At 35.3% G+C, this 17699-nt stretch overlaps 1 protein-coding gene across 3 annotated transcripts; it reads left to right on the forward strand.

The window, feature by feature from the left end:
- The first annotated feature begins 552 nt into the window (after positions 1-552).
- On the forward strand, positions 553-16477 carry LOC18433965 (SMAD/FHA domain-containing protein). 3 transcript variants are annotated; one of them, XR_016042129.1, is made up of 12 exons: positions 553-1242; positions 1913-1998; positions 6320-6399; positions 6837-6892; positions 7154-7202; positions 9699-9848; positions 10107-10202; positions 11542-11655; positions 11735-11874; positions 14431-14672; positions 14849-15685; positions 16042-16477. XR_016042129.1 is itself a non-coding variant. In XM_020666996.2 (12 exons), exons 1-12 carry the CDS (start codon positions 671-673, stop codon positions 16089-16091), a joined length of 2463 nt encoding a protein of 820 aa, XP_020522655.2. In that variant the 5' UTR covers positions 553-670; the 3' UTR covers positions 16092-16477. The 3 variants fall into 3 exon arrangements, 2 of the variants coding, with proteins under 2 accessions (XP_020522655.2, XP_088705098.1); XM_020666996.2 differs by having other exon boundaries at positions 11744-11874; XM_088848972.1 differs by lacking the exons at positions 553-1242; positions 1913-1998; positions 6320-6399; ... (2 more) ...; positions 9699-9848; positions 10107-10202 and having other exon boundaries at positions 11539-11655.
- The last annotated feature ends 1222 nt before the right edge of the window (positions 16478-17699 follow it).

A 17699-nucleotide genomic window follows, 5' to 3' on the forward strand; every position in this document is an offset into this window, starting at 1 on the left:
TAGGACCCTCCCCTACCTATGTGTGTAGGATCCCAAAAGATCATTATTAAATTTGGCACGGATCCATAGAAAAGTCAAGTCTCATACCCGTGATAACTTTTATAGAGATTTGTGTTAATTTTAATGATGATCTGAGGTCCTACACACATAGGTGGAGAAGGGTCATGTAAGATCATTACTCTTTATATAATGAGTAATGATCCTATAGGACCCTTTCCCACCTATGTGTGTAGGACTTTAAAGGATCATCATTAAATTTAGTACGGATCTCTAAAAACATTATCACATGAGAGCATGACTTGATTTTTTTAGAAATACATATCAAATTTAATAGTGATCTTTAAAGATCCTAAACACATGGGTGAAGGAGGTCCAAGTAAGATCATTTCTCTTATATATTTTATATTAAAAATATTGAAAATAAAATGTCATGTGGCACCAGATCTAAGATCAACGGTAAGTGGCTCACTTAGTCAAAATTGGACGGCGGGATGGCAGGGGAAGCATAGATCTTCTATGCTACTTCTGGGGGAAGCGTAGAAACCTTTCCCTGTGTTTTAGAGCCTCGTTAAACTGTCTCCTTTCACCACTTTACAGCGCAGGCGAACCAGAGGCACAAACCAGTGCAAACTCTCTCTCTCTCTCTCTTACCATATATTCCTATACAACCATGAAGGTCCCAATGGGTCCTCCCCCTCCAAAATCCCCTAATCCTGAGAAGTTCAATGAAACCTCCCGCCATTCAAAAGACCCACAAAAATGCTATGAGGTGCATATATCAGAATCAGATGTTAAACCCTCTGAAAGCCCCAATTCAATGGAACCATGCTCGCATTTGGATCCTAAGCCCACTGAAACCCCTAATTCGATTGAGCCAATTCCAGAAACGGCATGTAAACCAATTGAGATCTCGAGTTCCATTGATACAGGCTCAGGAATGGCTGAGAAACCGTCTGAAGACTCTAATTCTATCAACCCAGTTCCAAAAATGGATGGGAAATCAGTAGAGAACTCTGATTCCGTGAAACCAACTTCAGTTTTAGATGAGAAACCTTCTGAACCCGCTAGTTCTATAAAACCAGTTCTAGAAATTGGTGTAAAGAGCTCTGAAATCACTAGGTCTACACAACTGTCTCAGGCCCAGGTTGCTCCATATGCAATTCCACCTTGGAGTGAACCTCCTGGGCAGCCTTACTTCCTGGAAGTGCTCAAAGATGGGTCAATCATCGACAACTTTGATGTGTAAGTTTTCTAATACTTTAACTTGTACTATTTTACTATTTGTTGAGAAGTACCTGTTCATTCTTTGAATTGGATTTTGTAGGATTAATCTTTTGTATATTTGGTGAGTGTGTTTGTATTTGTGTTGTTCTGCTATTGATTTTAAACTCGTATAACAGACATGTCTTAATTTGCAACTTATTGCGGCATTTTATTTCCTTCCATTTTTATGATAAATATGAATTTCTAGAACGTGACTTCTCATAGTTGGGATATTACAAATGTAACTTGTGTTAGATTGTAGTTCTGAAATTATTACCCGTTAGCATTTTTCTTTTTGTCAAAGGTGACTCTATTACATAATTTGCAAACAAGTGACTGCAAAATTGTTTCTTTCGAAGCGATCAGTGAAAGGATCATTACTTAACAGTGAAATATGAAAATGAACTTGACAATGTCTTATATGTTATTGTTTGTTAGTTTCTCAGCTTTTTTCAGATGAAATGTTCACTGAACCAGCATTACTTATCAGTGAAGTACTATTTCATTTGTTTTAATTGATTTTCCTCAATCGATGGAATTTTTGGACAGTATGTTTTTCAAAATAATTGTTCAATATGCAAGAAGGATGATTCTTCATTGATTGATTGTTACTTTGTTATAAACTTACAATTGGACTTACTTTGTTCAGGTCAGGAAAAGGGGCATACATGTTTGGGAGGGTAAATCAATGCGACTTCATTTTGGAGCACCCTACTATTTCCCGATTTCATGCTGGTAACATTTTCTACTGTTATGCTTTGTAATTATTTAAGATTTTGCATACAATTTTTATGCTTGTGCTTTAATTAGTTTGTATTGCACCACTTTGGAGGGAAACAAAAGAAATATGTTTTCATTTTCTGAATTATAGTGGAAACCATGAAGTAAAAGGAAGGAAGGAACAGAATACTAAGGCAAAAAGGGTCATGAGGGATTAGTTGTAGTAAATGAAAAAACTTTTGCGGTCCTATCATAATTTTGAAGAACTGACAAAACATGTGAAACATTGTAACTCCTCTACTGCATATTGGCATTAATCATATGAAGAAAATAGACAGACATTTTGTTCATCACTTATAAAAAGACCTAATAAATTTTGTTAATGACTTATAAAAAAAATTAAGAAATTTTGTTCATATTTGAATACGTTGGATTGCTGTTAGTTCCAATAAATATTGGGACAGCTTTAGAGTCCATCGGTGGTTATTCTGTTGCATTTGGGTTACATATTTTTAAGAAGTATGCTGCTGCAACTACAAAACTAAGAATAATGAGAGAAACCTCAAAATTATTAAACATTCATATCAGAGTAACCTGGTACAAATTCATTTGTAGACCTTGCAGTACATGAAAAGTTTGATATTATCTATCCACACAAATGATGTTATTTGATCCTTATTAGCTTGCCTAGATATATGTAACTTGAAAATATTAGATTAAATATGTTTCTCAAAAAAAAATATTAGATTCAATATGAGTATTTATTTAGGGTTGATTTTATCTTACTACACAAGCTTCCAATTACTATTAAAGATTTGGATTAGTTTGTGAGTGTAGATAATCCTATGAACTGCTTCAACTTGCATCATTCACATGGAAAGTTTATTCTCAATTCCCCAAATTCCATTTGCGGATGTGTGTGTGTCGTCATCATCATCATCATCGTCATAGCTTTTTTTCAATTGATTGGGGTCGGCTACATGAATCCCTATCCGCCATTTTGCTGTATTTAGGGTCATACTCTCAGTGAAGCCATAAGTCCCCATATCTTTTCGAACGTGTGTGTGTGTGGGAAGGGGGGAGGGGGTCATCCTTAATGTTTTGATGAACTCGAATTTATTGTAGAGAAGTGTGTTAGGGAGGTATCATTGGCTTCTAACTGCTCGTATCAAAACCTTTATTGGGGGAGATTAGTTATATATATATATATATATATATATATATATATATATATATATATATATGTGTGTGTGTGTGTGTGTGTGTGTGTGTGTGTGTTTTTTTTTTTTGGGGGTGGGGGTTGGGGGCGCTTGTCCATAATGTATATATATATATATATATATGTGTGTGTGTGTGTGTGTGTGTTTTTTTTTTTGGGGGTGGGGGTTGGGGGCGCTTGTCCATAATGTACCCATGAACTCGAATTTTATTGTAAACAAGTGCGTTAAGGAGGTATCATTGGCTTCTAGCTGCTTGTATCAAAAGGCTTTATTGGGGGTGATTAGTGAAATCCAGGATATGGTTACTGGTATCAGTATCTAATCTGACATGTTCAAACCATAGGATACGACATGATAGGAACACGATGAATATCAATTTAGACAATTAAAACTTATGAAGATCTAGTTAGAAAAGGATTGATGATAACCTTACATCCAAAGGTTAAAGAGTTATGACATTGAATGTGTAACTCAAAGGGATCAAGTTCTATGCTCTACATTCTAACTTCAATGAATTTCAAAGCTACAAAATGTCGAACTCATACACCAGTACTTAGAGAATTACAAATGTGTATCACATGGTGCTGGTTCTACCTGATTTGATCTAGCTAGTAAAAAAGAGGCATGCAAATTAGGGACTTATCCCCTTAATAAGTATTATAATATTATATTACACACCATTCTTAATGTTATCTATAATTATTTAAAGTAGGGACTGAAGAACTTCTTCAAGTAACAAGCAGGATATGGCTGAACCATATCACACGGTTGCCGTTTAGCTGCACCTAGTCCACCACTCAATCCCACCTGGTGTCCCACTATGCTCCAAAGCTATTGCACTGGGCTGGGAGTTTATTTTAAGTTTTTTACCATTCTATTGAGCCATGTCTAGATGAAATCGGCAAGATTGGACCGGGACCCTCCTGGCCCAGCCACTGCCACGGGACAACCAAACAAACGAACCTTGCATGGTTTATCTCCTTATCATAGCCCTGCATTATACCGTAGCAATACTGGTACTGGACCTTATTGACATTGGTACCTTGGGCAAATAGACCTATCCATGCAGCATAGTATCTTACCTTGATGGGTCTGAGATAGCAACTTGCCTTTCTTTGGCTCCACAGCTTAAGTGGGCATTCATTAGATAGTAGATACTTCCTCCAACTAAATGTGAAGATTCTGTCTCAGTGTTGCTGATGCATTTATAGGTGGAAGCTATTGTTTGAAATTTTATTTATTTAGTTTCTGGTTCCAATACCTCACTTAAAGATGTAGGAAATCAAAGGAGTAGGAAAATGGTAACCAAGTACAATGTAGATATAGTTTACATTTAGTTGAAGCATTTGGGCAAGGCGATTCTCTCCCTGCTTACTTGGAATGGTGATGCAGGAAAATTTGAGGGAAGCAGTAAAATCAGCGAGAAATAAAGCTAGACACAACCATAGGTTTCTTCTCCATACCCCAAGCTAGGGTTCCAAAAGCCTAAGCTTTTCTCTCTTTCAATTTCTGAAAATCATGTGGATATGACCCCCTCAAAGCCCCACGCACTTCTTATATATTATAATTTAATGTTTCAAGTGCAAAAAGTGTCCAAACAAATAATACATTGACCCATATATCCTAACTTAACTTGAAATTCGTAATGATAGTTTTACTCTTGTAAACAGTACCCATGAATAGTACTCATGAATAGTACTTATGAATAATACTCATGAAATAAAAATAAAAAATAAAAATTCTAGAAAGTCCTAAAAATGAAAAACCCGTAGAAATTAACCCTAAAACTAAAACTATAATATACATCCGATGAAATTGAATAAAAATAAAAAATAAGGACAATTTGCCCTCCATCATTCTCCCTTGGTTGGAGAAAACTCATCCTCGAGTTTTGAAGTGTGCTAAGATGAATTCAACCTCATAAACACCTTCTTCAACCTTCTTTTTTGTTGTTGGCTTAAATATTACTCGTGGTAAAAATAATTCTTCAAGAAACGGATCCTGATATGCATATTGAGGAATCAATGGAAATTTATCAAATACAGCTATCCTTACACTCCTATTGAAAATTGTGTAGGAAACTACAAACCCAATTTTCTGGTCTTTAAATGATTTCTTCTCATCTACTTCATTACTCTCTGAAATCATGGCCACAATTTGCAGATTCTGAATCGACCATACTTCTATTGCACTGCTTTGATTCCAATCCCCTAAATCTCCTAAATTTTCCGCCTCTTTAATATCCTTAAGATCTTCATCTTTTTCTTCGTCAAAGATTGATTCACTCACAAAAAAATTTTCTTTACCATAAAAATGATCTCCTAAGAGATCTTGTTGTTTATCAGAGCATGCATCAAAGATTGGTGGTGAATCCCATTCTACAACTTACTGATTTATGATGCAATCTGTGTCAAAATCAATAATCTCATCGTTCATATCGATAACCCTAGAGTGATGTTCCCCACATCCAGGTCTTCTGCCACTTGACTCCCTATGCGGAGTGTGAAAGTGAAAAGGCTTGTGCTCAAAATATGACCCCCTCAAGGTGCCACACACCTCTTATATATTATAATTTAATATTCCAAGTGCAAGAAGTGTCCAAACAAATAACACATTGACCCATATATCCTAATTGAAGTTAAAATTTTTAATGACAGTTTTACCCCTATGAACAATACTCATGAATAGTATTCATGAAATAAAAATTAAAAAATAAAAACTTTAGAATCCCTAAAAAACAAATAACCCCTAGAAATAAACCCTAAAATTAAAACTATAATATACATCATTTGAAATTGAATAAAAAAAAAGGATAATTTGCTCCAACTTATCAGGAGTAAGAACAAAAAGGGCACTCAAACCTTTTTGTCCTTTTTATATTGGGCAGAGCAATGGAATTTTCTGAAGTAATCCGTTAAAACTGGTCCTCGCTAGGTTAGGTGGATCATGTCATAGAAATCTTAAGCCAATGAAAATTTAATTCGTATTAGAGGCAGGCATTAATCCGTTTTGTGGCAAAATACAAAATGCCATATAATTGTGTTTATGTGAAGTGATAAATGCGATCAATGTATAATGTTTTACTAATTATATTTTTCCATTTTCACTTTTTCCAGTTCTTCAGTATAGGGAGAATGGCGAAGCATTTGTTTATGATCTTGGCAGTACTCATGGCACTTTCATCAATAAGATTCAGGTAAAGTTTCTTTTTCTTGTGCCTCATGCTTTTTTGTTTAATGAGTAGCTGCTTCTAATACTTCTAATATTTAAGCATGCTAAACAAGGGCATGAAGTAAATCAAAATGTTGCTTATCAATGCTTTGATGGTAGTATTTTAAAAAGAAAACTCTTTGGCAAGGGTAATGCATCCACCAAAAGAGAGTTCCTTGGTTTTCCACCTTGGAAATCTTTTTGGTTGCCTGCTCGATTATTAGGTACCATATGCACTTTCTAAATGCTTCCATACATAAAGGTGAACCTTCTTAGGGAATGTATATTTTCAATTTTCTGCGGAGGCTCAAATATATTCTTTCTGGGAAGTTCTCGCATAATTATCAGAAGCGAAAGATAAGCTTGTCATTTCACTCACATTGTATGTTACTTGGAACTAAGATCTGATTTCTATGTATATAGTTAAAGCCGAAGGTATATAAAGAACTGCATGTTGGTGATGTACTTCGATTTGGGCTGTAAGTATTCCCACTTCCATAAGTGTTTTCCATTATTGTAGTTGATCTTTTGTAGTGAGTAGCGTTTCTATTTTTTTATACTTTGTGAATGATAACTAATAATGATTATTATTCTTTTTGAGAGGTAACAAAGAACCCAGGAAAAACATATCTAATTCCACATGATGAGTACTGTAGAGAACTGTGATTCATCATGGTTCTCATTTATTTGCTTCTTTTTTCTCTTTTTCTGATTAGTTGTTCCTCTTGAATGTGGAACAGTTCTTCTCGTCTCTACATCTTTCAAGGACCAATAGAGTTGATGCCCCTGGTAAGAATAAACAGTTTAAACTACAAGGTTCTTTTTTTTTTTTAATAAGCACTTTAGTCCTGAACTTTCCCTGTTTAAGTACCTTTTTTAACTTCAAAAGTAATTCGTATAGACATAATAATGATGAATGTTACAGCTTATTTTCATAATAATGATTGAGACTTGCAATATCAATACGCTGTTACCCATCCAAGCAAAATGATTGGCAACTTCCAAAAGCCTTCACACACATACCTTACTGGAAATGGTGACGTTGACCTCAAGATCAATACCATGTTTTTAGTCTGGAAATTGTGGATGTTAGTAATGAATTTTAGCAACATTAAATTTCAATTTATATGTTAACTTCACGCATGAAATTTTTGGATCCTATGTGGAAGAGATGTCCTTAAACATGGATATTTTATAAAAAAGTTGGAGTATTAACTGTCTGTCCAAAAAAGTTGGAATATGACTACCCAAAAGAGATGGAAGGTTGAGACTAAGGCCATCTTTCATACTATGAAAATTTTGTATATTCAGAAATTTAGCTCTTTCTTGATTTTCTAATGGGACATTTGACTGCACAATTCATAGCCTATAATTATGGAATGGGCCTCAAATCAGGATGCACAATTCATAACCTATAATTATGGAATGGGCCTCAAATTTGTGGGCTTCTGTTTTTCACATGGTTACCGGGATCTCCCAAGTTGGTGGCAATCCTGGTGATCCCACGCTCCTAGAGTTGGACCTTGAGTGGGTCTTACTCTGTATGGGGGAACACGATCGCATCGGTCGATACAAATCACACTCTTGTTAGATTGATCTTTTATAAAGAAACAAGTCCTAAATGGATATCCATTAAAAAAAGAAAGTAATCATGTTCTGTGTATTTTCCAAAGAGAAGAGATGCTTTTATCATATGGATCTCAGACCTTCAGAATTTATCATGTGATTCCGAAAAGTTGGGATCCAGTTCCCCAATATATTGGGATCGAGATCCCTAAAATTCAAGGTGTACAAACAACGATCCCGGTGATAGGGAGTTTCTAGCCTAAATTTGTGGGCTTCTGTCTTTCACATAGTTACCAGGATCTCCCAATTTGGTGGCAATCCTAGCGATCCTACGCTCCTAGAGTTGGATCTTGGGTGGATCTCGCTTCTGTATGGGGGAATCTGATGGCAATCTCTTGGGATCGGTTGATATAAATCACACTCTTGTTAGAGTGATCTTTTATAAAGAAACAAGTCCTAAATGGATATCCATAAAAAAAGAAAGTAATCATGTTCTGTGCATTTTTCAAAGAGAAGAGATGCTTTTATCATATGGATCTCGGACCTTCAGAATTTACATGTGATTCCAAAAGGTTGGGATCCAGTTCCCCAATATGTTGGGATTGAGATCCATAAAATTCAGTGTACAAACAATGATCCCGACGATAGGGAGCTTCTAGCCTATCATGATTCCATGCTCTCAGTCCCCCTCCTGTTCTCAATCCCAACAACTATCATGACTTCTCTCTTCTTCTACTTGTTATTTCGAACTCCTATTTTCTGTAACTGAGTTTGCAAGTACTAAACAAGGGTCTTAATAGAGTATGAAGCCTATTCCCAATATCTAAAAATAAGAGAACTATGATGGAGGTTAGCAAGCATCCCAAAATATTATGTGAAAAGATATCTATGAATAAAGCAACTATTGGGGAGAATTAGAAGTATCCCCATTATCTCAAGGATTCTCACAAAAACTTCTGAATCCTCCTTCTAGGATAAGCTGACATCCACTTTGGCCTTGGCCTTTCTGTATGTCACCTAGCTGTCGGTCAATATCTAAACCCCTCCGGACTGAGGTTTGCAGCTGCTTTTGATGTTGTCTAGACAGCCAATTAACTAAAGATCACTATCTAAACCCCTTCTAGCAAAGAAATTACCTTTGATAGACCCAAATGAATAATCAACTCTCAACCACATTTCTTTTGTCCTCCCTCAATTTGGAACCCCTCACCAGTCACTGCAACTCCTACTGAGAGACCAATGAGAATCGCTCTTCATCTCATGACAATCACTAGTCCCTGGCTCCCTATCCCACCAGCCCATAAAGTCATGGGATGGATCAAGCCTAGACACATATCCTTGCTTTTCATTTTTCTCTTCGTAATGAAATTTTTCCGTAGTGCTATTTAAGGGCCTCTCTTGACTATTTGTGATTTATCTTTATTAGTATTGTGCCTTAAATATGTTAAGTTCTTTTACACTTCTTCCTTTTGTGCTGATTATTTATTTTCGTCATCCAACTGCCATTTGTTAAGGATGAACAGAGAATGAATCCATTGCCGTAGTCTATAACATCTTTGTGATTACTTTTAAAGAAGCTTAGAATATTGCTCGTCTATCATCTCTTAAGAATTCATAGGTTTTTCTCAAAAGAAACTGGGTGCAATATTTTGAATGGGTTTAATTATGCTGATTCACTCTTCAATGCCACTTATTAACACACTCATACTGTTGTTATAGGAAAGTGACCTACATAGGTTGAGAGAGAGTAAGATGCAGCGGGATTTGCAAGATCGTGAGGCCTCAATCTTACGTGCTAAAGCAGATGCTGCCATGGCTGATGGTATCCAATGGGGTATGATGGAGGATGCAATTGAAGAAGCTTCAGAGGTATATATGAATTTGTATCTCCTCATCATGTATGCATGTGCTTGCTTTGAGGAATCATCCAATTATTTTTCTACCTCCATATCATTGGTGCTTCTCCTTTTGTATTGAAAGGAATTTAAATTTTATTACCATCTTAATGAATTATTCTCTATTCTATGTTTTAGTTTATCCCATGGTTTGCATTTTTCTTCTGTCTTGCATTATTTTGTATTCACCTGTTTCTTTTTTTTAATGGCCCTTACATATTTTGGTCATAAGGATAATGCTGATGAAATAACATGGCAAACATACAAAGGACAACTTACAGAGAAGCAGGCAAAGACACGTGACAAAGTCGTCAAGAGATATGAAAAGGTACGTGTCTTTTCTCTTCCATAAATCTTTTAAGGAAAACTCAATTATCTTGTAAACTTGTTAATGGCATGTTGCCTTTTCCCAAATATGTTGATCGATAGTGGTACCATAATTTGAGATTCATCTAGTAGCTTTCTATCTTGTTTTTTGAAACTGTTTTCAAGCAACCAATATACAAGCATGCCTTTTTCCTCTTTCCCTTTTTCTTTTAAATTAAACTTTTCTTTTCTCATTTCACTTTTACATGCTAAGTTAGCCGCACTGCTAAGTTAGCTGCACTGGAAAATTTTTCAAATCCCCAACATTTTAGGCATAAAGCTTCTTGCATGACAGTTGGGAAAAGTGAATGTTTGTTTTCAATGATCGTTTTGGGTGCTCTTTTGTCCTCTTTTCACTGAGTGATGGATAAAAGTGAATGTTGGTTTTGAAGCAAAATTATGAAAATACAAAATACTTCAAAAGGACAAATCATCCTTGAGGTATGTTATTGAGCAACAAACTGGGAATTGTTGTTGAATGGGGAATTATTGTTGCTGGGTTGCTTTCTCTTTTCACCACGTACTTCTGCATTAGTAATATTAGAAACAACAATTTTTTTTATTTTTTTATTTGAGAATGTTAACGGTTTGTATTAAAAGACTACAACAGTTAGAAACCACATTTGTGTTGACCAATTTAGTTTGTAATTGCTCTCGGCTTTGAAAAAGATTAGTAAGTAATCTGGTTGATTTAGATTTTCTATAGATAACAGTATATGTTCTTGAAGTATATGGGTGTCAAGTTGCATCAACCTTATAATCAAGGAGATATACAAAACCATATCATATTCCCTTATTCCCTTAGGGGTTGGGGAATACATGCCGACATGGATTTATATTCTATCTAACAGTTTGCAACTTACATGATTTTAATCCATCGATACAAAACTCTCTCAGAAAAATTTGTGGATATGAAAAAACCAAGCTGTGGGTCCAAAAATATATTTATTATTGTGAATCTTTTTCTACAAGAGCACCATGTCTTTGTAATTTCTGGAAATTATTTGAGGATCCTTGCATATTTAGAATGTTTAGACAGATGGCTATGTTAATGGAATGGACAGAAAATATATCTCAAAAATCAAATGGCTGTACTATTACTACCACTGAACACATTATATTATTGTGGGCCTGTGGCTTCTCTAATAGTGTACAAATCTGTTCCTTGGTTTTCTACTTTTTTCTAAATAAAAAGAAAGAAAGTTTCTATATTAACTATGCTCCTGTTTCTCTTTCCAAAGGCCTTTGTTTCGATGTAGTTGTACTGATTTTCTTTTCTTGTAACTACTTGTGGGATGAAGATTGCTCATATGAAGAAGGAGATAGACTCCATTCAGGCGAAGGAGATTGCTCAAGGTGGGTTGACACAGGGCCAACAAACTCAGATTGCTCGCAATGAGCAAAGAATATCACAGGTATAACAATTTTCTTGTCAATATTTATAAATCCAATCATCATTGATACCCTTGATATGACTAATTAAGTATTTCATAGATTTAATAGATTATGGAGGAAATCGAGAGTCTAGAAGAGACTCTCAATGAGAGTATCCAAGAAAGCATAGGTGCTCATGCTGGGAAAACTCCCTACCACAAAAAGAAAGGGACTAATGAAGATGAAGAAGAAGTGGAGAGGTAACTGATAATAGCTTGTCTCCTTTCGTTTGTGTTATATATTTGTGTTATATATAAAGGAATGTGCTTGTTAGGAACTCCTCCTTTTTTTCTCCATATCTCTCCTCAAAGCTCCTATAGATAAATTTCTAACCTTTTTCGATGACATGATATAAAACTTATCTATCACAGGAATAAGTTTAAAGGATCATTTTCTCCCAACCTACCTCAAATGCAGAGTTGCCCTCAGCTGATCCACTAAATGAGCTCCTGCCCCTGAATATTCAAGTGGATTCGTTCTCTCCACCTTGCTTTTAACGTTGCCTTTTCCAAGAAAGGATTATGAGGACAGAGAAAATTCTACCTCCCTTTCTATACTTGTGATTGGCATCATTTCCCATATTTGAATAACTCATGGGGGAGGAAGTTGCATCCAGTACCACCGAAGGGTAATGGGATCCATTGTGTTTGTAGGGTGGCTCATTGCCTCTCTTTATGAGAGACATGGAATCCCACATGAGTTTTATATGTGTGTTTTGTTAAAACTCTTTCCTATTCTGAGTAGTTGGTATTATTTTGAAGATCCGATGTTACCCAGTGGCACCCCTCCCTCATTACTTATCAATCCCCATCCCTCCCTTGACGCTCAAACCTTATTCTTTCCTCATATCACAAAACTGTTAAACATATTAGTGTAGTTGGTCATTTGGACCCTCCTGTTAGATGATTGGCATTCAAAATCTACAGGCAGCGTAAGTTTCCATTTCAGTTCGGTTCTGTAACTGTAATTTTGGACAGGAGTGCTGCTGTAATTGATGCAGCGAGGTAGATGCTGAAAATTTCACAAAAAGGAGAGAGCGCAACAACTATAAAAGGAGTTCAATAGCTCAAGGCCCACGAGTTCGAACACAAATTTAACAATTATTTGATACCCTCTTTACAATAGTCCCATTACAACTGTTTATAAGCAAAGAAAACCATAAAAAAATTTATAGTAATACAATATTAACATTGTTAAAAAAAAGGAAACCATAGAAAACTGAAGGATTTGGTTTCTATAAGGTTGCAACCTTAAACAATCCCATTAAGGCACACCTCCAAATTGTATAATAACATGTAATTTTGGTGAAAATTTTTATTAGGATTCTCTCAATATCTATTTTCATATCTAATTATAAAATTTTGAACTTCAAAAATGGTGAAAATCAAGTAGATCTATAAACATATGAAAATCTTGAAAATGGACGGTCTAGATAATGTATTGCAAGATGTACTATTTTTGGGACTCAAAACCTTTTTTCTTTTTCTTTTTTATATTCATACATCTCGATGTCAAGATGACCAATTAGAGGTTTTTTTCTATATTAAAACAACCTTTTCCGATGGATTTTTGAGGTGCATCTGTAATTTTACATTTTAAGGTTGCAACCTTATATAAACTTTTACCAAAACTAAATAGACACTCGGCAACCTAAAACTTAATGCTGGCCATTGATTTTGCTTGGCCTACAATACATTCTAAAGATGCCTTTCTGATAAGGGTAAACTCCTCTATCATCCTATTTCCTAAACTTCCCATATTTTGCACATGATTAGAGAGACTACAACACCCTACTTCTTTACAAGAATTTGAATACTGAAATAAGAGCACTCTATGGCACCTGGTCTAGAAATTGGAAAATCACAGGCAACTTAGTAGTTAGACATTCCTACCCCCTAGCTCTAGCCTGTTAGAGAAAAAGAGTATAGATCTTTATGGTAGCTGATTTGTTGTTATTATGTCTTCAAATTTTAAATTTCAAATTTCAAATTCCAAATTCTTTATGCTAGTGCCTTTGTTATTCCAGTGGTTACTTACAGTATAATTTTATTAAGCTTGGCTGATACAATCAATGTAAATCCATTGGCCAGGATTCGGTTCCTTGTTTTGTATATTGGATGACTTTTGACCCATGAAATATTTTTTTTTGAAAAAGATTGAATCATTGAAAATTTGTTCAATTTAGAAACTATTAAATGTAATAAGGAAAAAGTTTATATAGAGCCGCGGCTCTAAACAATCATATTAGAGCCCACCTCAAAAACTTCACTAGAAGAGGTTATTTTGATGTCCAAATATCCTCAAATTGATCATCTCGACATCTAGATGCATGGACATGAGAAAAAATTAGATTTCAAGTTTTGGAAATAGTTCATCTTGTAACCCATTTTTGGACTGTCAATTTTCAAGATTTTCAAGTTTTCTTAGATCTGCTTGATCTACACTATTTTTGAAGCTTTAAATTTTATAATTAAAGATGAAAATGTATTTTAAGGCTATCACAAAGATTTCCAGTATTGAAACCACATTTCTCTATACTATTTAAAGGTGTGCTTTACTTTGATTTTTAGAGCCTCAGCTCTATACAAACTGCACCCATGTAATACTGCCCTTTTGTAGTTGTGGATGGACCATTGAAACTGAGTTCCTATGTTGGTTGCAAGTGAACTTATTTTTCTTTGAAATGGAAGTGAGCTTATTTAATTTGCATCTTACATTGTGTTTCATTTGTTAATAAATATTGATTCATTATCCAGTGATGATGATGAATTCTACGATCGAACAAAGAAGCCTTCGATTCATAATACAGGTTGTGAGAAGTCATCAGTTGAAACAGCTGATACATTGCTTGATAAGAAAGAGACCATCACCAGCAAGATAGAGAACTTGAAGAATTTGATTCTCAAAGAGGAGAAGAAAGAGGTGGCAAAGAATGAAGGTGACACTGAAGGGGGAGACGCCCTTGATGCATACATGACTGGAGTATCAAGCCAATTAGGTGAAAATTTGGAATGGTTATTCAGATTTGATGGTTCTTCATTCACGGTTCAATAGAAATTTTTCATACTTTAAAACTACTGTTTTTGTTTTATGCTGTTAATTAAAACTAAGGAAGTTACATTTCAATTTACTCTTCCAAACTAGTAACTTGTCATACTATGTTTCCCTTTGCAGTATTAGATAAAACCACTCAGCTTCAAAAGGAACTGAGCATCCTCCAATCTGAACTCGACAGGGTTCTCTACTTGTTGAAGATTGCAGATCCCACGGGTGAGGCCACCAAGAAACGACAATCCAAACCACAACCAACAAAGTCTGCCCAACTAAATATTAACAAGCGACTAAATGTTAACAAAAAACTTCAACCAGAACCAAATAGACAATCGGCATTGGAGAAACCCATGAATGGGTCCCTCAAGGAAGAAAAAATGAGCAAGGAAGAAATGCCTCTTGAAACCCAAATCACAGAACCCAACGAAAATAATCCAAAACTCAGTAAAGAGCCAGAAACTGAAGGATCTCAACACATAAAACCAAAACATCAATGGTTGGGTGCTGCCCTAGAAACCAAACCAGAAATCAGCTTAGCACAGGATCCATCCTTAAGTGCAGAAGAGTCAAGCCAGTTTGTTGATTATAAGGACAGGAAAAAAGCACTTGTCGCTCTAGAAAAAGCAAAGATAAAAGGTGATTCCACTATTGAAGATGCAGCTCCTGGTCTAATAATAAGGAAAAGGAAGCCGGATGATGAACAAGGTTGTGAGGTGGGGGCCTCACCTGAAGTCTCGAAGGCAGAGGTTAATGCCGCAGATGCAGTGGCTCTACTATTGAAACACACACGAGGGTATTTTGCTTCAGAGGATGCCATAGAAACAAGGGAAGAAGGAAGTAAGGTAAGGAGCCAATCTCTCAAAGAAGATCAGAGGAAGTCCAGGAGGAAGATGGGGCCTGAGAAACCAGCATTTCTTGAGGATAATGGTGTGGATTCTGAAGCATGGGTACCTCCTCAAGGTAATTACTTGCTCACAACATTTCAATATGGAAAGATGGGTTTTGCATTTCGAGTGCACATTTCTTTGAACATAGGCTGAATCTGAGTGGTGCAATTTTGTGTCTCTGGGCAAAATTAAAATGGATTTAGTGTTTTTCTTTTTACCTCCAGTTTCAGCAGGAAACAACTGAAATTCAGCAATATATAACTTTTATTCATAGGCTCATGTTTGAAACTTTGCCAAAATTCAGGAGTGGCTCTGACATTTGGCTACTAATTCCATCTGCAATTGGTTCTGCCTCTAGGCCAACTCTGTCGTAGGAATATGCACTTAACTAGCTGTGGTTAACAAACAAATGATATTGGATTTGTGCAGGGCAAACAGGTGATGGTCGCACCTCTCTGAATGATCGTTATGGTTACTGAAAGCGTTTTGCTCTTTATGGCTAATACCGTTATATGCTAACCCCCACATGGTCTCTTCAGAAGACTGAAAAGGTTCCAGTCATATGTCTGGTCAATTTTAGGCCATACACACTAATGTTCTATTTAGAAGGCCTAATCTGTAATATAGTTTGTACTTGTAGCCTCGTCTTGGTTTGAAAGCTTGCAACCTGTTTGGTTCTAATGATGCCAAAGGTTTGTATGGTCCAGTCCTGTGCCTTCATACATCTTTCGTGCTTCTACTCAGGTAAGCAAGTCCCTCAAATCAGGAATCATCTTGAATCCAATAGGAGCTATGCAGCCCATTCTAGTCTGATCTGGTTCTGATATACTATCGATTAGTAAAAGGAATATCTTTTGTTGAGCAATCATCATAGTGAAATTTCTTGACTTGTGCAGGGAAATGTGCTTTTCCTTGTGCCAGAAAATGAGCAACTAAGAGACTTTTCTATAATAAGTGAAAAATTACAAGTTCAACATGCAGAATTGTCACAAAAATGTGTACTGGCAAATTTTTGAGGAGTTGTTATAAGCCACTTGTTGTTAAGGTTGTTCTTAAAGGATGTGATCCTTTCTTTCATGGATTTCTTGACTTCCTTTAGGAAATTCAACCAAATATTCACTTTAGTTCTTTAAATGAATAAATGCTTACTCAAAACTGCCAGTCCTCAATTGATCTACTTTCCATAAAAGAAAACATATTTTTTGTTACTTGTTTTTGTATTATTGAATAAGGGCCTTTCAATCATTTATCCATCAATAACGTGCTTGCGTGCATACAAAACATGAAAAGATTTATATAAAGTTAGGTCCTACTTCCAAAAGTAAGGTTGCATAATTTATGCCATCTCATTTGGACGGACAGTGTATATTTGATATTACCTTAAAACAAGTTTCTTTTTTATAGTTGTAAATGACGTTTCAAATCTGAACTATCCAATTGAAATATGAACGATGTAGAATATTGCAACCTACTTCCGGAAGTAAAAAGTTGTCACCTTATATACACTGTATCCTTATATACCCTACACCTGTAAAACATGCATGCAAGCAATTATAAATCGTAAGCATCTATTGGGTGTGAGCCGTTTTTGGTGATATCTAACGGGTGGTCTTCAATGATATCATTTCCTCAACAGTGTGCCTAATCTTTCAAATGTATATTATATCTTACATTAGGAAAAGGTTTACATAAGGTTGTAACCTTAAAATGCAGAATTAAAGATGCACCTCAAAAATCCCTCGGAAAAGATTGTTTTAATGTTGAATCATCTCGACATCGAGATGTATGAATATAAAGAAAAAAAAAGATTTAAATCCCATAAATAATGCATCTTATGATACACCATCTAGATAGTCTCTTTTCAAGATTTTCATATGTTTATAGATCTATTTAATTTTAACCATTTTTTGGAGTTTAAAATTTTATAATTATATATGAAATTAGATTTTCAAATAATTCTAAGATTTTGATAAACCAAAATTACATGTTATAATAAAATTTGAAAGTGCACTTTGAGTTGGATTGCTTAAGGGTGTAACCTTATAAAAACCATGCCTTCTATATAATCTGTTAAAGAAAAAGTTTAT

The sequence above is a fragment of the Amborella trichopoda genome, chromosome 10 (assembly GCF_054954075.1).
Source record: "Amborella trichopoda isolate Santa Cruz 75 chromosome 10, AtrichopodaSantaCruz75HAP2 v2.0, whole genome shotgun sequence".
NCBI classification, from domain to species: Eukaryota; Viridiplantae; Streptophyta; class Magnoliopsida; order Amborellales; family Amborellaceae; genus Amborella; species Amborella trichopoda.